Source organism: Barbatula barbatula (assembly GCF_947034865.1).
Source record: "Barbatula barbatula genome assembly, chromosome: 6".
Classification (NCBI taxonomy): domain Eukaryota; kingdom Metazoa; phylum Chordata; class Actinopteri; order Cypriniformes; family Nemacheilidae; genus Barbatula; species Barbatula barbatula.
In genome coordinates this window covers 8611449-8631006 of record NC_136765.1, presented here as the reverse complement: position 1 = coordinate 8631006, position 19558 = coordinate 8611449, and the positions used below count along the sequence as shown (strand labels likewise).

At 39.9% G+C, this 19558-nt stretch overlaps 3 protein-coding genes across 3 annotated transcripts; 2 read left to right on the top strand and 1 right to left on the bottom strand.

Annotated features, from left to right (window-relative positions):
- Positions 1-26: 26 nt before the first annotated feature.
- Positions 27-3582, top strand: ap5m1 (adaptor related protein complex 5 subunit mu 1). Its single transcript, XM_079458742.1, has 8 exons — positions 27-335; positions 581-1247; positions 1578-1805; positions 1879-2018; positions 2401-2486; positions 2573-2685; positions 2834-2930; positions 3027-3582. Exons 1-8 carry the CDS (start codon positions 268-270, stop codon positions 3107-3109), a joined length of 1482 nt encoding a protein of 493 aa, XP_079314868.1. The 5' UTR covers positions 27-267; the 3' UTR covers positions 3110-3582.
- A 1515-nt stretch (positions 3583-5097) lies between these two features.
- Positions 5098-13676, top strand: naa30 (N-alpha-acetyltransferase 30, NatC catalytic subunit). The gene is made up of 4 exons (XM_079459479.1): positions 5098-6113; positions 7152-7275; positions 9849-9904; positions 10951-13676. The coding sequence occupies exons 1-4, from the start codon at positions 5334-5336 to the stop codon at positions 11086-11088; spliced, it is 1098 nt and encodes a 365-aa protein (XP_079315605.1). The 5' UTR covers positions 5098-5333; the 3' UTR covers positions 11089-13676.
- A 1453-nt stretch (positions 13677-15129) lies between these two features.
- LOC306895912 (uncharacterized protein) lies at positions 15130-18918 on the bottom strand. Its single transcript, XM_079459495.1, has 5 exons — positions 18353-18918; positions 17800-17867; positions 17658-17705; positions 15964-17539; positions 15130-15867 (listed from the first exon to the last, which is right to left on the bottom strand). Exons 1-4 carry the CDS (start codon positions 18573-18575, stop codon positions 17450-17452), a joined length of 429 nt encoding a protein of 142 aa, XP_079315621.1. The 5' UTR covers positions 18576-18918; the 3' UTR covers positions 15130-15867; positions 15964-17449.
- Between the last annotated feature and the right edge of the window lie 640 nt (positions 18919-19558).

The window sequence follows — 19558 nt, the reverse complement described above, 5'->3', positions numbered from 1 at the left end:
GCGATGCGGCCACGCCCCACAAAGTCACGTGAGGGCTAAAAACAGGAAGTGAAAATGCTGTCCTATGGGAATAACATGACAGAGGCGAGTTTCTCAGCTGTATTTTAGAACCTCAAGTGTCGAATTGTGAAGAATAATAAACGTTATTATAGGTCAACAATAACGTGTCGCTTAACCGAGTTCATTGCAACGTTTATTGCATACTTCGCTAGATGCTTGCACTTTTATATTAGATCCGCACTCATACGGACAGAGATAGCAGCGTCAATGAGCATACGAGCACTGTGGGTTGTCTCCCACGAGAAGGGTGAATCTGGAAAAGTGCGATTTTCCAGGTAAGCTTGCTCTCTTTGCCATTAACCACATTTATAATGCGAAATAACTGTGTATCTATTGCATCATGTTGCCCGGTTAAGCCCATGGTTGTTTAAATACCCCACTGCCATACTAGTATTTAAGCTGTGTGTGTACTCTTCACAGTATGCTGTTCTTCTGAAATGCACACAAATTGACCTTTCATTTATCTCTTCATTTTCTATTTGGATAAAAGTTTCATACAACTTACTCTTTGTTTGTTTAGACGGTACCCGACAGCTGAGTTTCGTGCCAAATCCTTGGCTGGAGCTCAGTATGTGGCTGTTCCGGAGGACTGTGTTTTACCTCATCTTCTCCTGACAGAATTGGGGCAGGTGGATCCTGACAAACCTTACGTAGACATACGGGATGACTGTGCCCGGCAACAGCGTTCACCGGCTGTGGAGCTCTGTGTGGAAGGCCCGGGTGGGAGAACTCTCTGGCCTGTGCTCACTGTCACTCAAGGAGCAATCATCTTAGCCTGCCTCCCTCTTGTGGAGGCCCCTCCTGAGCCCCGGCCACCTCTGCCCAGCCTGGCCTCAGTCTCACATGGCTTAGCTCTGCTCTCAGGCCTGCAGGATTTCCTCTGTGGCCCTGGAGGTAAACTGCCAGAACCTGATGTGCTAGCGTCCCGCCTGGCAGCTCTTCCTTCGGTGCTCCTGCAGGTTTGCCCTTTGGGACGGCCACTGGACACCCCCCCTCCCGGTGGAACTGTGCCTACTGCTGTGGCTCCGAGCCCAGGGGGGGCTCAGAAACAGCCAGCCTGGAAAGCAGGGGTCCATCGCGGAAGGGCTGTAGTGAGCGTGGGCCTTACAGAGAAAGTGAGGTCCATGCAGTACGGCAAGAGTACTCGACAGGATCTGTGGGATGTGTACGGCATGGTTATGTGCAAAGTTAGTGTCCTTCCTTTTCAAATAATATGAACAGTTCTGATGTTTGTTTTATAAGGGATGGCTAACCCACATATAACATTTCTGGTATTATTATTTACCCTTATGTTGTTCAAATGGAACACACAATATATTTTCAGAAATTTATTCACAGTGGTTGTGTGTCCATACAATGGTCACCAAACGTTCTTTGAAATATCTTCTTTGGTATTCTGCAGAATTAAGAAAGTCATACAGGTTTACTTTAGAATGGCATGCAGGTGGGTAAATGATGATGGATGAACCATCCCTTTAAGGTATAGTTCTTACTTCTTTTTCTTCTCTTGGCATTAGTGTGAGGTGGAAGGTGTTCTGCCCAATGTGACGGTCACCCTCACACTTCCACCCAATGGCTCACCACTGCAGGACATTCTTGTCCATCCGTGTGTAACGTCTTTGGATGCAAGCATCCTTACTGCCTGCAGCGTGGAGGAGAACGACGGCTCCGCTTTTTCAGGGCCATACAAGTTTCCGTTCTCACCTCCTTTGGAGCTTTTCAGACTCTGCAGTTATACCTCACAGGTAGAGCTAAAGGTCCGGTTCATGCTCCTGTCATGGCATACCTGTTTTTAATTGCTAAATAACTGTTTATTAGGTACCTGTGCCACCGATTCTTGGCTCTTACCAGCTGAATGCAGAGGAAAATCATCTAAAGATGAATGTGGTTTTGAAACTCCATGAAAGTGCAAAAAACTACTTTGAGTATTGTGAGGCACACATTCCATTTTTCAACCGGTAATAAATGTTCACAAACCAGAATACCTTATTGACCATAATATGTTAATAATAAATAACTTAATTTCTTTATCTCTCATAATCATTAAGTAATTTACACATTGTGCCTGGTTTTACACACAAGGCTCAAGGTTTGTCCCAGACTAAAAGGAATGTTTGCGGTGTCTTAACTGAAAATCTTATTATACGTCAATGCCAGTGTTTTTCACTCAAGATGTAAACCCTGTTTTTTTCAACTTAAATATCCTAATATAACCAAGGCATTGTCCTGGCTTAAGCTAAACCTCGTCTGTGAAACCAGGCCTTGGGGTGATTTAAATGTTATAGCAAGCCTAAATTTTATGCCTTTAAAGATGACCTAGCTGTGCATGCTTCTTCGCAGGAACCTGATGGGAAACGTGGATGTCAAAGTGAGCTCAGGACAGCTTGAGGTGTCTAAAGAGAAGAACCTGCTGGTTTGGGTTCTTGGCACGTCAACTCAATATTTCAGGCTCGGTTTTGCATATATGTTATTGTTTCAAAGTTGCTTATGACGGTTCTCTTTCTGTCCTTAGGTCAGAAGTTTCCAAAATCACGGGAAGTATCACTGGAGGGAACTGTTAATTTTTCCGGGACTGTTGCTGGACCAGCAGATCCGCTGTGCACCGGACTCACTACATATATAAAAGTGAGGATGAATTTGAAGATGGTTGTCTTACTACTGGTAGAACTGATAATTCAGTTTACTTTCCTGGCATTCATTCTGCTCATTTTTGACATTTCTGTTAAATTCATCTTTAGAAATTGTATAGATTTAAATGCTATATTTTTTGCAGCTTTACTTCCGTATACAAGATCTGACCTTATCTGGATGTTGTGTGGACCAACACTCTGTGCAGGTTTACTCGTCTGCTAAACCACGGATTGTCACCAGTGAGTGTATTTACATACATCATTGTAAGTAATGGAAATAGCGCGTGGACGTAAAATGAGAATGTCTATCATTTTGTTCTCTTTCTGTTTCTCAAGCACGAGAGCTGGTCTCCTCAGAATACTACATTTGGAACTCGACAGGTGATGCTCCGGTCTCATCTGGACTCATGATACTGTAACAGTACCTCGCTAGTGCATCAGTTATCTTAATAAATCGTTGTCAATGTTTATCGCAGCTGCATTAGGAAGCATTGTGTTAAATTGCCTATGATCTTATATGCAAATGTTGCTGCTGACAGATTCCAACCACTGTCATACAGTGTTAGCTTCCATTTACGATATATACTGTACTGTGTGGTCTTTTCTAACACATCATGATGAAATATTAAATTTTCAGTGTTACACTTTACATGCACTATGTTCGTCTTTGTATGCATGACTACTTTATTTAGCTGAAACTGATAATGAATAATGAATGTTTGTACAGAGAGCTTTATATAATTCTAAATATAAAAGTAGAAATATTTTTGGATGAACTAAAACAATGCATAAAGAAAAGCTTTGATTTGCACATATTTTAGACTGACTTGCCTCTTAAGTTGTGAGAAATAATAAAGAAAAGTTTCAATAAACTCTTCTCTTATTTTGCTTCAGACTAGGCTCTAAAACCAGCGTTCAATTTTTGGTTTTCCCTATTAGCTGTTCAGCTGGTCTGTATAAGGGCTGCTTGAGCTCACTCACAAGAGGACTTTGGCCCTGTGTTTGTTCGATGGGTTTGAAAAGAGTTTATTTTGATGGCAGAGAAAGAGAGAGAAACATTAATTGTTCAAGGGAAATACCAGACCGGTATCCAAAGAGGTTCTTAATTAGTTTCCAAAGTGACCCATAGAGGTCCCACTTAAGCCTGTCTCGGGCTCTCTCTCCTCAACAAAAGCAATGAATGGAGCTCTAAAAATACCAGTCGTCCTACTTACAGCTAAAGGACTTTTAATTATTTTTATAGGTAACCAATTCCTGCTTTTCCTAAATGCCTATCTACATTTTGGGTTTGACACCTGCTGTTATTTTAGAGGAACACAAGCATGAATACTGTGACCCTTAACATATAACACAAAGAGCATATGTTTCTGGCCAATACATGCGTTGTCTCTAAAGACAATAATGCTTAAGGTTAGTTGCATTGGTTGTCAATTAAGGCTGAGAATTCCCATAGAGAAGACAGCAGAATGATGATAGTTCAGCTGGAGCCTGACCCTAACCCTTTGTCTGAGAGATGAATTGTCTGCCATGTCTACGGATTGCATTGCTGCGTCTCGGCAAGAACAAAACTGGGCTGCATTCTCACAAGGATTTCCTCTTTACGCAAATCTTGATTGATCTTATCATTGGAGCCTGTCTCTTATAAGATGCTCTTCATTTACTGGGCAGGAGACAGGTTTACATCTATAGAAACGGCCAATGCCTCTGCCTCTCTTCATCTTTCTGTGAGAATTCCACAGTGCCTGGATCAACTCTCCTGATATTTGCGGCCTAATTTTACTAGAATCAAATAAAGGATATCTTTTAAGTTTAGTTTTATTGAACATTTATTACATGTAGGCTATTCTTTATGTATAGTCTTTTATTGGTTAACATTTGTTATTGAGATATTGCAAGCTATATGCATTAACAAATGCTATATAAATCCCATATAACAATTCTTATTATGTTCTGAATGGTGATTAGAAATGAATCAGAAACGTAAAACACACTAAAAAGTTAATTGGATTTTTAACACAAGTTTAACAATGCTATCTGTTGATGTATTTGTTAGAAAGGCGTCTATGTTTGCAAACATCCCAAACATAACTAAAACAGTAATTTAACGTGTGAAAATCCCCAACATTTCTACACTCTTAATCCCGAAACACCCAGCAAATAACTTGACTAGAATCAAACAGCAAGTCATTGGTTGAATAGGTCCATCTAGTGGCTCTTCTTAAAAGTAAATGTAGTCAAAAAAGACCAAATGGACTTTAAAATATTTGAATATGAATGTACATTCATGTTGAGATTCCAGACGTGTATTTCAATTAAATATTGATTTTCTAATATTTAAACGAAATGAGAAAATCACATCGGTATTGTAAACACACCAATAAAACTACATTTCCCGTCATCCTTCGCTGTAACGCGCCGACATACTGTCGTAAATAACCCGCTCAGCTTTACGGCAGATACTAGGCCAGTGTGGACTGTACTGAGTAATGGCAGGAACAGACACGAGATAGTCCACGAACTTTACAATATTTCTACATTTATCGGGTACCGGCAGTCGGACGGACGCCTGTCCTCGCCGTCGTTTGCTGTGAGAGGCTGATTCCGACACCGTTTTCTGTCACCATTTCAACTATATGCAGTGGAATGGCTGAAGTGCCGCCTGGGCCTAACGCACTGCCTTCATCCCCGAGCGAGATCTCATCACTGCCCGTGGACGGATGCACGTTACTGGGCAACGATGGGGGACTGGACATCATCACCCCCGGCCCGGGACCACACCAGCACGCCAACGACCATAAAGCGATCGTTAAATCAAACCTGAACAACGTGCATCCCAACGCGTCAGGCGCCCAGTTCCACTCAGCCCAGCTGAACGGGGTCCAGTGTAACCACACTCTCCTTCAGAACCACGTCCAGCACCGGGCGTCCGACAATCAAACCGGCGCTTCTGATCATCATTCGTGCGGCACCGGCAAAACGCAAGTCGATCACACGGATAAAAACAATTTAACGAGAAATAAACGTTGTAACGATATATCACAGACCCAATCGCCGCCGAACAACGGGATAAACTGCACTGATAGCATGGCTATAACGGAAAGCGGCTCTTGTCAGCTGAAGAACGATGTACGTAGCAGGACTGGCTTTATAGATCAGGGTCGATCGGCCATGGACGGGGGCGAGCTAGGCCCGGGCCCGCAGGCCGCTGGAGTAGAGCAGACGGCGGCGACTGACAGTTCCCCGGTGGCGGAGATGTCGAGGCTCGCGCTTGAGGAGCACGACGAGTCCATCAGATACGTGAGATACGAGTCTGAGCTACAGATGCCTGATATAATCCGCCTCATAACTAAAGACTTGTCTGAGCCCTACTCCATATACACCTATAGGTACTTTATTCACAACTGGCCTCAGCTCTGCTTTCTGGTATGTATCATGTCATTCTGTCATTCTTCATTGTGTTGAAGAGATGCACCATCAGCCATCTGTCATTGTGTCATAGAGGCATGCACACTATGTGTCTCTTCTCACAAAAAAAGTATACAAAGGTGGATCGACGGCATCGGATGCTTATACCATGATACTGTTTTATACCACGTCCTTCATGTTGTAAAGTTCAGAAATGTAATGTTATTATCATAATGCATGTCCAAAAACATGATGATATATTTGCATAAGCTTAAGTACATTTAAAATAATGTCAGTGTTTTTATGTTTAGGGAGATTTGGTTTTTCCTCCCATGACCCAAAACACAGTGCGAGTACATGCCCAGAAACTGTGGTTTGGCCACATTACCATTTAAAATAAAACGTGGTTGTAGTATTGTAGATTTGGTGCTTTGTAATCGAAAGCTTTGCCACCATATTTACACCAATATTTATTGCAAAAAGTGTTGCCTGATTTTGTCCATTTCTTATTTAACAGCAATAGGCATCTATACATTTTACCATTGCCTTACTAGTCTGTTTACTACGGTACTTGATTTATTCAACAATGCACGATGAAAAAGCTAAGAAAACGAAGCAAGTATACTTTTCTACATTTCGCATTTACATAAGTACCACGTTTTCTTCTTACTTACATACTTAGTTTTTTTTATTTGTTCGGACGTGCAACATGGTATTAGTATGGTACCGTGTAGGTACCACAGTAACGCTATTTGATGCCATAGCTATATCATGGCACTGCCATGGCATGTTTTGTGTAATTTTTGTTTTGAGAATGATAGATTTACTTTGTCATCATAATACAATAGCAATATGATTATAACACCGGTGGCATACCATAGTTACCATGCAACGACTATGATACATATACTATGATACATGTCTTTATATGTCAGGGTGCTGGGACTGTCAGATGGAACGTAATTATGGAAGTGTGTGTCATTGTTATCCTCATGCTTTTTGAGACGAGCTAACTGCAGCATGTCACGGTGACTCTTTCCTTGTGTTGTGTCACAGGCCATGGTGGAGAAAGACTGTGTTGGTGCCATTGTATGTAAGCTAGACATGCATAAGAAGATGTTCCGTCGGGGATACATTGCCATGCTCGCTGTGGACTCCAAGTTTCGCAGGAAAGGCATTGGTACGTAGCTGACGGCTGACACAGTAGCCAATGTCTAAGAATGACAACAGACATTGGGTCTCATTCACTAATAATTGCATATATTTTTTGTATTTATACGCACATTTGAACCTCCCACGAAAACGTTCCGCCTAACTCACAACACGTGCGTATGCACATGAATTTGTTCTTAACCTCGTCCGAATGTAAGTGAATTCGGAATATTAGAAATGAGTGGCCGCGTGCACAAGTTTAGTCATTTGCATAAAACACACCCCAGCCATCTCCATATTAGGGCTTTCTGCCTAACCTTTCCTTCACTACCTGTGGTGACTTAAGTCAAATTTACTCCAGGCAACCCCATGTGACGCTGTATACAAACACGATCTTACAAGTAATTCCAAGTGCACAGTCCTCAAAGTCAGATCATACACAATAAAACACCTTTTATACAGACACGCAGTTTGCAGAGTTCCCGTTAGCAGGCTGTTAAAGCGCTGTGCAGCTCGAGCTAAAGTCTAACACAGCTTTTCTTATTCTTTCACTGTATACGATGACATAATTTTAAAATGAAATGTACATCTACGCGTTATTTTATACACACACACATATATATATATATATATATATATATATATTACACAATGCATCCGGAAAGTATTCACAGCGCTTCACTTTTTACACATTTTGTCATGTTACAGCCTTATTCCAAAATGGGTTCATCTATTATTTTCCTCAAAAATCTACAAACAATACCCCATAATGACAACGTGAAAGAAGTTTGTTTGAAAAGTTTGCAAATTTATTCAAAATAAAAACGAAAAAAGCACATGCACATAAGCATTCACAGCCTTTGCCATGACACTCAAAATTGAGCTCAGGTGCCTCCTGTTTCCACTGATCTTCCTTAAGATGTTTCTACAACTTGATTGAAGTCCACCTGTGGTAAATTCAGTGGATTGGAGATGATCTGGAAATGCACACACCTGTCTATATAATGTCCCACAGTTAACAGTGCATGTCAGAGAACAAACCAAGCCATGAAGTCCAAGGAATTGTCTGTAGACCTCCGAGACACAATTGTATTGAGGCACAGAAACATTTCTGCAGCATTGAAGGTCCCAGTGAGCACAGTGGCCTCCATCATCCATAAATCGAAGTTTGGAACCATCAGGACTCTTCCTAGAGCTGGCAGCCTGGCCAAACTGAGCGATCAGGGGAGAAGGGCCTTAGTCAGGGAGGTGACCAAGAACCCGATGGGTTCCCCAGGATGTCTCTGTGGAGAGAGGAGAACCTTCCAGAAGAACAACCATCTCTGCAGCACTCCACCATTCGGGCCTTTATGACAGAGTGGCCAGACGGAAGGCACTCGACAGCCTGCTTGGAGTTTGCCAAAAGGCACCTGAAGGACTCTCAGACCATGAGAAACAAAATTCTCTGGTCTGATGAAACAAAGATTGAACTCTTTGGCCTGAATGGCGAGCGTCATGTCTGGAGGAAACCAGGCTCCGCTTATCACATGGCCAATACCATCCATACAGTGAAGTATGGTGGTGGCAGCATGTTTTTTAGCAGCAGGAACTGGGAGACTAGTCAGGATCGAGGGAAAGATGAATGCATCAATGTACAGAGACATCCTCGATGAAAGCCTGATCCAGAGCGCTCTAGACCTCAGACTGGGGCGAAGGTTTATCTTCCAACAGGACAATAACCCTAAGCACACAGCCAAGATAACAAAGGAGTGGCTACAGGACAACTCTGTGAATGTCCTTGAGTGGCCCAGCTAGAGCCCAGACTTGAACCTGATTGCACATCTCTGGAGAGATCTGAAAATGACTGTGCCAGACGCTCCCCATCAAACCTGATGGAGCTTGTGAAATCTTGCAAAGACGAATGGGAGAAACTGCCCAAAAATAGGCGTGACAAGCTTGTAGCATCATACTCAAAGACTTATGTACATGTGTTTTATTTTTAATACATTTGCAAAGATTTCAAACAAACTTCTTTCACGTTGTCATTATGGGGTATTGTTTGTAGAGTTTTGAGGAAAATAAGGAATTGAATCCATTTTGGAATAAGGCTGTAACATGACAAAATGGGGAAAAAGTGAAGCGTTGTGAATACTTTCCGGATGCACTGAAGATAAATATATTTAAAATATATAACTATTTTCCTAAGATGAAACATGCATTTTGTCATTTTGTCTTAGGGAGAGAACGAAGGAAAGAAAGAGACGTTTTTCGTACGTGTGCTTTCAACTGTTCCTATATTTTCTCTTATATTTAGAATAGATTTTGGTACGAAAGTTTTTCCGAATCATGATTTGTTCGTGAAAGCGTTCGTACGCTGGTTTCACGCACAAATTTGTGCCTACGAATGCTTAGTGAATGAGACCCATTGTCTCTTAATATGAAGCACAGAGACTGTTTATCAGTTCATGGATACATTTACTATGATGTTAATATTGTAAGCTGCTGTGCATTTAAAATTTAGCTTAAGACTCCAGGAGAAATGGCCTGTTTGTACCATGTTCAATGGATATATTTTGAAATTGTATTCTGAATGGTTAAAAGCGTTACTTTTGCATTTGTTAGGAACCAACCTGGTGAAAAAGGCCATCTATGCCATGGTGGAGGGAGATTGTGATGAGGTGAGAGTAATGTAGCATTGAATACATACAGTGAGTTTGTTTAGAATGAAACGCTACTGCATTTGGGTAGTTGACAGATATATTGTAAATGTGTCATATGGTGTGACAGTAAACATACGTAGAAATACTAACAATGAAGATAAATCTCATGCTTTTTTATATTATGAATATTAATAATGTAAAAGAACTTCTTATTAACAGTTTGGTTTCTACATTTTTGCAATGTCACACCATAGGACGCATGTACGGTATCAACTACCTATTTGCATATTGCATATACCAGTTGAGGTGTAACTACTGCATACTGAATATTAGCTTCTTTCCCTGTGTCTCGATCCGCACCCTTATTCCCAAAGTCATCCATCAGTATATCGTGTACATGGGTTCGGGCTCTTTTAAGGACCCTGGCACACTTCACATTGGGACACTGTTCACTTAATTTCCTGTGACGTGACTGCTTAAGCGTGTTGTGACATTCCGGCAAAACCAGTACAGTGCATATGAGAAACACGTTCATTATTCTGTTACATATTAGTGCACGAATTTGGTCGATAATTATATTTAACTGTTAACTAGATTGTGTACCCTGCCCGTCTAGCAACGTTTGTGTATACACAACATAAAATAAGCGTTCCTCTTTTCAAAAGTTCTATCGCGTTTCATGAAGTTCATTGAGTTGACTGGGATTTTGGTTAAACTTCATTGGGTAAGGGAACATAGGGATGCTCCCTGGTTTTTGCGGTGCATTGTGGGAACACACAGAAACAAACGTTTCAGTGCATTGGAAGGATTTTGCGAATTAGACAGCCCTTAAAATGGCTGTGCCCTGACTATTGAACGAGGGAGCTTATCGAGACACAGGGTTTGTATACCTTAAACCCAAACCCGACTCATAAAGATGTTGTAAACTATGACCTAATCTGACTCTTCTTCATTCCATTCTAAATACAGCCTATCTTCTGTATTCCTTAATCTGTTGTTACAGTCTGGATTAGGATCTGCACTTTATACATTACCTCTTGTGTATGCTTTGTTTACATTTTCAGGTTGTGCTCGAGACAGAGATCACCAACAAATCAGCCCTGAAGCTCTATGAGAATCTGGGCTTTGTCAGGGACAAGCGGCTGTTTAGATATTATTTAAACGGAGTGGACGCACTCCGGCTCAAACTCTGGCTTCGCTAAATCTAACGAATGGGTTCCTCAAGTCTTTCTTCATCCCTCTTGGCGTCCTCTTCCTCTGCACCAGCCCATCTACGGCTCAGATCATCTGCTTCCCCTGACTAGAAAGACACTCGACCTCTGCTGAGCCATGAAGGGGAAACTCTGAGGGGGGAAAAAAAAATCAACAAATCATAATAAAGTGTTTTACGAACGTTTTGTGCGAAACAGAGATTATTACAAAAAAGAAAAGATAAACGAAATACAGAAAGTTGGGTACTAATATTACAAAGACGCTGAAAAGGAAAATGTGGTGGATCTGCTCTCAGATGTCGATAGCCTCATGTGTTTCCGTCGGGCGGTGGAGACCGGCCGGAACGGGTCAACGGCGTCGGCTTAAAGAAAGCAGAGTGCACCACACCTGATGTTAAATTTTTTTTATGAACCGGGATGGAAATGTGTGTTTAAGCTGACTCAACGAAAACTACTCTGGACGTTAATCTTTTTGTTGTTGTTTTATTGTTTTTCTTCTAAATGAGGGTGCACGGGAGCATTGCAGGTCGTGATCGTACTGGAGCCTGTCGCTTAGCGTTGTTTTTGTGGGGGTCTGCGGTTTGGTTTATTTTATGTGTTTATTTTATGTTCGGGAAAACACTGAGCAGAGCTCCGTAAGCTTTAGAAGTTTGATCGAAGCGACGTGACTTTCTACAAGACAAACTAGCGTACGTGAACACACAGACACGTTACCCTGAATACTGCGAAACAATGTGGTTGTCTCTGCTCTTTTAAGGCAGTCATATTAGTTTCCTCACAGTATGCCATATTGAGTTATGTGAATATTTTTGTGTGTGTGTTTGGAGGAAATTGTTTGATTCCGTTTTATGCTACTTAAAGCAAATCTCAACAAACAGTTTGGCTTGAAGTGTTTTGGTCAGCTTGTCGAATGAAAGTAAATAACCAAATGGGCCAATCAGTTGTTCCTGCCTGAAAGTGAGTCGAGTATTTACCATTAACTTCAACCACAGTGTTTATAGTTCATCATTGATACACCCTGTTGACGTTTGACCTGATTTTAGAGGATTTCTTTCAAATGTGACAGATTTTTTGAAGCATAACAAACCTCAAACAGATGCACTTCTCGTTTTTGCACTGATTTAATAGGGTGAAATTCCCTTGTCAGCCACTGCCTTAGTTAAACAGTAGGGGGCAGCATATTGATCTCATCAGTTCTCTGATGCTGGTTGTGGCTTTAAAGAGACCCATCGGGCCTGGTTTATGACACACAGGCCAATCGTGTTGATCATATGCGAAACAACGTTGTGTTTTAGATTTGTGTAACTAAGAGAGGAAAATGAAGGTGGTTTGAGAGGTTATCGTTTTTATTGGATTGTATTTAACAGTAGTGTGCTGTGGCAGGTTGTGCCATCACTCACCCGCATCGTAATTTGTCTGTGTCGAGGCATTTTGAAAACATTGGTTTGTGTTCCCATTCATTGCCAATGGCCCCCTCGTTGCTTTACTGCTGGCTCACGAGTTCATGGAAAAGAAAACATTGCATTTTTGCTGGTTTGAGTGGGAAACATGTTTTTGATTTGCTAAATGTATATATTTGTTTTGTGTCGTTTTTGAAGATCAGTTTTTCCCCACGGAGCTACGGTGCTCTTTTGAAATGAATATGCTATATAAGTGTACGCTTAAATTTACCTGTTTTGCTGATGGATGCTGCATTTTTGATTGTTTTCTGTTTTTCATTTATTTTTAGTTGAGCCCAAATTCTGGTACATCTCCCAGAGATGTAAACCCCAACCCCCCCTGCCCCAAATCTGAACAGCACCTTTGACATGCCAGTATGGCTCAGGTTTCTGTTCAGTTCTTTCGCTTTTCAAGGGGCATCTTTCAGTGGTTGTTATGAACCACAGTTTACTTTTAAATTCCTTTTATGGCCTTCAATAGATGTTGAGTTGGAGATCATTAGGTAGTTTCTTTTACAAACGCACCATCTTAAAAATCAGATGGCAGATGTGAATTTAGTTCCAAGTTTAACACAAGATGCCAACTTGTACAGACAGTAATTCATTTATGCCATCCTTGCTGCCTATATTCTCATATGGGTTGAATGCTTAAGATTGTGGTTGGCATGACTGAACGTGTTTTTTGCACTGCCATTTTTTGACTTTGTGGTTTATTACTGTAAGCAAGCAGTCCATTGAAGGTTATCCCCACAAACACTGACAATGATCAGCTGGCAGGTTCTAGCTGGGTAAGATCTCATATGGCATGGACACTAATCTGCAGAAATCTTTCATGGTGGAATCATTCAGTAAGGAGACTAATTTTGAATCTGCACTTGTGGCTAACTCTCACCATCTTAATAGGTGGAAATGATGTTGTAGTTAGGGACGCTCTTGTATTTTCAGCGGATGATCTAGACAAGCAAGACCTGCACCTCTTACATGGATCCATTCTTTTGGGGAGAAGAAAAACAGTTTGCATGTTGATGACATTTTTCTCCGCCCCTTTTTCCCAATGTCACCCCAGACAAAATTTCGTTGTTTTCAAGTGGACAACAGACCTGGTTTAAAAATTATAAATAAATTATTTGATTTTTAAGCAAACTTGAGAGCTTGTTCTTACTAAATGAAAATATTTGACTGAAACCTTCTGTTATTTATCTTTTTCTAGGTTTATGTTGTGGTTTTGATCTAGTTTTTCAATAGTTGTAAGGATTTTTTTTTATTCAAGTACAAATAAGCTTTTAAGTCTAAAGAAATAAGGCATCATTACAGTTCTACTCGACAGACACCGTTGCTCAATGCGGGTCTTATTGCATTATTCATGGCTGTTAATTAGTTTTGCTATTAATTTAAATCTGTTAAAATTCATTTTTATTGTCGTGAAGAGGGGACAGCTGTACTCAAGACCACTACGATGTTTATTTTAACATGATAATTACCATGATTCACAGCCGTGAGGATATAGATAAGCACTCACCTTGGCAGGCATATTTATAAAGTGCTTTGTGTTCTCACTTGAACGTCTTTTAAGAGCTGTTTGCCATGCATAATGGCTTTGCATCTGTTGCATCTCCTCTAAAGCTGATGTTCGTATGGACATGGTTTTGCTTAAAAAGGGAAAGTGATTTAAAACTGAAGCTCCTAAAAGTTCTTATAAAAGTCAATATGGTGACTCATTTCCTGTAGTTCAATTGGTGGAGCAAGGGTGCTAGGGGTGCCACATACAGAAAATATTGTTAGTTACGCAACTTACAGTAGTGGTCAGAAGTGATGTCTAGGGTGTGGGGTAGATATTTTCTGGGATTTCCCAATAACGATAAGCAGGCAATATTTTGCATCCTGTAGTTTTATGTTGTACTAGCTCCATTTTACATGTTGCCAGGACATTCATTGTTGATATTGATAGAGAATGAGAACGATTTTCTCATCAAATCCTGTCATCATTCACTCGTTCGAACCTTTGACTATTGAAAAAGAACAATGTTAACACTGAACCCCTTTGACATCCATTGTATGCACACAAAAGCATTGAGACATTTCTAAATGTACAGTATCTTCTGTTGTGTTTAAAACAAGAATCATATACAGGTTTTCGACAACGTAAGGGTAAGTAACGATGTTCGAATAAACTATATTTGAGTCAGAAATTATTATATTTTGAGTAAACTATCCCTTTTATGAAACTGTCTTTAAATGGAATCATTCAAGTAGATACGGAACACATAACTGGTGTACGGTGAACTGCGCAGCATACAAGCAAGAAGCACGCTGGAATAGAAAAGCAACACACCATAAGCACACTTTATTTGGGATGCTCATGTTTTTGTTTAAGTTGTGTTGTTCTTTTCTTTAGAACTTTCTTTAAACAAAGTCGAAGGGCTCGTTCACGCATGCTCTCATTCGGATTCGAGCTATTGCTCCCACATCAGAGCTTTGCATTGCGGCCGCAAGTAAGTATATATGGATTTATTCTACTAACTGACAGTATTCGTCAAGAGAACACATGAATGAACTCCTCGAGTAACATCATTTCAAAAAGTCAAACAACAGCATCAGGGAATAAGGGTTTTATTCAAATATACCTGTACAAAAGAAGAAGCTCAAGAAATAAAGCATAAATAGGCTACAGATTTGTGCTGCTGTCACAGTAATATGTGTTGATCATATGCAGTAATATTTGTAGTCATTCTGTAGGCCTATTTTTGAGAAATGTCTCTGTGGCTTGTGTCCATGCAGTGGGAGGCAACGGGCCTGATGATGTTGTTTGTTTACAGAAAGTCGCACATTAATCTATATCTTGTGCCTGAATCCTACTTTCTTTTAGAGTTTGCCTGATCAACTTATTTTTGAATTTCCCATTCTTCTGGAGATCTTTTTGTACATAACACAGAGTATCGTCCATACATACATTCTTTACTGTCCATTTGTACATTCTTAGTTGCATGATGTTTTTCTTTAAATTCCCTCCAGTCCTGAAGCCAAGGTAAGTCGCAAGACCTTTGAGCAGTTTCTGTCAAACCTCTGTCTAGATGTGTTTTGCAGAGGGATTTCCCGCAGCTTTTCATCACTGGACCTTCAAATTTCCAGTCTTTAACGTCAGACTCAAATCCACGATCCGTTTGTGGTTTGCTTTTCGACCTGTCAGGGTCTATCAGCTCCGGACTTGGCTGCATCAGGTCCCTCACATCTAAAATCTGTCCCTCAGACTCATCCCAGAAGATGTTTCTTTGTGTTGGCCTGGACACGAGCCGGACTCTCTGCCTATCATCCATTTCATTTCCTTCCACTGCTACATTTCAGACAGAAAATACAGAGCACAAATATAAATAAAGTAATAATTTTGGGAAAATCCTTAATTTATGGAGTTTTTACTTGAGGGACTCACTATCAGAGGTGTAGACCCTCTTCTGCCTGCCCCTTCTATCTCTAAAGCACTTCTGTTGAGCCTGCCGCTTCTTGGTTGCTTGGCGACTGTGCATCGTCTGTGCTAGGAGGAGACCTTTCATGTGTCCCTGTGAAGGTCAAGAATGCTTAAAATGATCAATCTAACAATAGCTTTGATGTGTTTTTGTAAGTTTTAGTGTCATTTGCATGTTCCTATAAAATACATGCAAGGTCAACTTCATAGTTGGTTTTTAGTGGCGTTTTAGAGATTACGTTTTTGAGATTGCTATAAAACAAATAGTTTTGAATAGTAGTGAAATATTGTGTGGTCATATGAATCACGATATACATGTTACATAAAAAGACCCAAATATACAGAATTGTGAGATGATCATGTATTGAATGCACTGTAAAGATCTCAATGTTGACAACAGTGGGATTTCCAAAACGTGAGATCCACTCCCATTCCCATGTACCCTGCTGGTGGATCCCAGAGACAGAGGCACCATGGCTGCGCCCCAGTCTACTTTCCACTCCGACAACACCGTAATCAGATCCAATGGGACCACGGGTCAAGGCTCAGTGCTCACCAGCTGTCAGTCTTCTCATACTTTATCCATCTTTTAGTCTTTAGACACCATCACAAAGTCATCCGCCGTATTGTCATGTCATCAGCCTCCCCCCAGAATATAAATATGGCTACATTGTATTTTTGCTGTGGAAATGCATCCCGAATTCTAGTGCATGAGAAATAATGTGACAGAGGTGTCACAAGGGAGAAAAAATATGCATTTGTGAATTATGAAACTTGTTTTCTTTCTCTTGCTGATTGATTTACACCTTTACAAAACTTTATTGCAAATTGATTTTATGCTTGCTTTGTCATGTATTCGTTTACAAATATTATCCTGCACATGCAAATCTTTTTGACATGATTTTTACTTCATAACAACTACCTTTTTAACTATTAATATGCGTCAAATTAAGAGTTTATTGGGGGAAAGTTGTAGTTAATGGTTAGTTAATAGTGAGAATTGCCCCCTATACAGTTTTTTATGTTATTCAGTGTTTCTACGTTATTGCATTTTAGTCAATGTTGTAAATTTAAATGTAGGAACAAAATATTTGCAAAAATTTATAATTTTACATACATTTAATGAAAATGACCAAATTACAGATAAAGACGTCAAATTTTACACGAAACACTAATTTACAGCTCTTACAGTATGTAAATCAAAAATGTGTTAAAAAGTTTATGGTGCCAAAATCAAACATTCCCTAAACTTGCATAATGTATTACTGCCTATTCAATTTCTCAGCCTCATTGAGGTGACTTTAACAGAAGAATGGTGAAGAAACTGTGCAAACTGATGCACATACAGCTGTTCATTTAAAAAGTGAAGATTCATAAAGTTTGGAAATAAATACACTATTTGCCTGAAATGTGTAAAGATCAATGGATTTCAGATTTCCATCCAATAAAGCGCTCAGACCTGTACTGTGTTGTTGGTCCCACAGTGCCCTCCCTGGCTGGGAGTGGAATAGTGGTGGACAGACCCATCTCTCCATTCCGTGTCCTAAACAGTAACACATGATATTTATTAACCAGCGTTAAGTACCTTCTTAAATGACGATTTTAGAAATAGCTACAAATTGTTATCATTTCATCATAGAAGAAAAAACATGATAAAACACCTTAGACTCTGCCATGCATGTATTCATTGAGGCCAATGGTTGCCATCCCTACGAGTTAAATGTTCATGGTTAGATGTGTAATCCAAGTTAAAATCATTTAAAGTCATGAACACACAAACTTTCTAAAAGCATTTGTTCAGACCTTTGCTGGTTGTGGTGGGTAAGACTTTATAATACTCTCACCAGTTTTACCGCAGACCCTCTGAGATCCTGGGGGTTACATGTCACAACTTAACACAGACATCAATAAAATGTAAAAGCAAGGCCAGTAAAAAAAATTTGTTTTGTTAAAAATATAAAAATATTAAATTGTTTGTCATTTTGCAAAACTGATTTCTAATTGTTTTAAAAAACATTTTGTTGACCACAAGTCACTAGTGAATGTTACTCGGTTGGGTTGCTTCAACAAACAAAGCAATGTTTCGATGACAAAGTGAAATAACACTGCGTGTAATTTAACTGCTTTAAAAATGAATAAGACATTTAAACAGTTTTTGACTAACAATGTCAGGCGTAAATTTGGCAGCTATTACCTTAATAACCTATAAGCATGAGTGGGTACATCATAATGTATTTTTTTATTGTTTCCTTTCAACGTCGGAGGTAATAAATATGAAACATTGTGCTTATTGTAACTAGAGTATTATTCTATTCTATTATTTCCAGTATATACTCAAAGTCAGTAAGTTACTGACCTGTTTCTGAATCGACATTCAGAGGCACTTCCTGTATTCCAGTTGGAGGCGGCAGATGGTTGGAATTCCTCTGTCCCAGAATCCCTTTATCATGCGCCTCTGTGCCTTGAACAGAAGTGATCATCCACTTTGAGGCTGGAAGCAGACAAGGCTCCTCTTCCATTGCTTGATCATGAGATGGCGCAACTTGGCAAATCTTTGGCCTGGTGTTGCTATTCCCCATGGCACGGGCCTTTATGCTCCCAGTCGAGTAAAGATATGTATCGAATAAATATCAAACCTCATGATAGAGGAAACAAATACATAAGTGGACAAATGCAACACAAACCTAACCGTTAAGGTAGAAAGTACCTTAAATAAGAAGGCAGTGTTCCTCAAGGAACGACTTCAGACTCCATTGGTGAAATCCAGGCCTAACTCTTCATTCCACACAAATATGTGAATTAATTCACTCCACAACTTTGAAGGTAACTGGAAGTATTCTCCAAAAAATGTCCAGATCCAGTTCTGACTTGTTCCCAAACAGGGTTACCCATCTGTTTAACTCTACAAAATGAAACTCTGGCAAAGTTGTGTTGTGAAATGGCAGGTACATGCCCCTCTCTCTCTTTATATTTCTCGGTTTTGGCATAATAAGACAAGTTTCCATGGTGACTGTCCCTACAGGTTACTTTATAACTGTGTGTTAATGCTTGGACGGCGGTGAGGGGGCCGGTCTCTCTTCTGACTGCTCAGGCATGCGACTGCTCGGGGAGCCAGGTTTGATGATTGACAGAATTAGTGACAGTTTTAGTTAACTTCAGAGAAAATAAATGTAGCAGGGCCGCAATTAAAACACAGCAATGTAATGGAAGATTACAGAATAAATCTTTTGGGTTTTTGTTTAACAAACAAAATTGTATCCTTGCCGTATTTTTGTGTTGTTTGGATTACAAACTCTTATTGTTTATTACTTTTAATAAATACCATTATTTTGGTAAAAATCATAAATATTATGAAGTCCATTAGTTGAACAAAAAAAAAAGTTTGTTTGTTTGATATGACTGGGGAGAATTGCTCAAGAATTTACTATTTCACAACATTAATACAACCCAGATTTTCTTTTTCAAACTAAATATTAGGTAATCTAGAATGAATAATTATTAAAAAATAATTTTAAATATAGACTGAAAAATACGGTAATTTAACAGATTTTCATATATTTTT

Bases quoted from the DNA above. Each gene is read 5' to 3' on its own strand.
- ap5m1 (XM_079458742.1), top strand. From the start codon at position 268: ATGAGCATACGAGCACTGTGGGTTGTCTCCCACGAGAAGGGTGAATCT. The intron at 336-580 runs GTAAGCTTGCTC...TTGTTTGTTTAG, and splicing joins GGAAAAGTGCGATTTTCCAG to ACGGTACCCGACAGCTGAGT. The intron at 1,806-1,878 runs GTAGAGCTAAAG...ACTGTTTATTAG, and splicing joins TCTGCAGTTATACCTCACAG to GTACCTGTGCCACCGATTCT.
- naa30 (XM_079459479.1), top strand. From the start codon at position 5,334: ATGGCTGAAGTGCCGCCTGGGCCTAACGCACTGCCTTCATCCCCGAGC. The intron at 7,276-9,848 runs GTACGTAGCTGA...TGCATTTGTTAG, and splicing joins GTTTCGCAGGAAAGGCATTG to GAACCAACCTGGTGAAAAAG. The intron at 9,905-10,950 runs GTGAGAGTAATG...TTACATTTTCAG, and splicing joins TGGAGGGAGATTGTGATGAG to GTTGTGCTCGAGACAGAGAT.
- LOC306895912 (XM_079459495.1), bottom strand. From the start codon at position 18,575: ATGGGGAATAGCAACACCAGGCCAAAGATTTGCCAAGTTGCGCCATCT. The intron at 17,706-17,799 runs GTCTGAACAAAT...TTTAACTCGTAG, and splicing joins ACCCACCACAACCAGCAAAG to GGATGGCAACCATTGGCCTC. The intron at 17,540-17,657 runs GTGTTTTATCAT...GTTACTGTTTAG, and splicing joins CATGCATGGCAGAGTCTAAG to GACACGGAATGGAGAGATGG.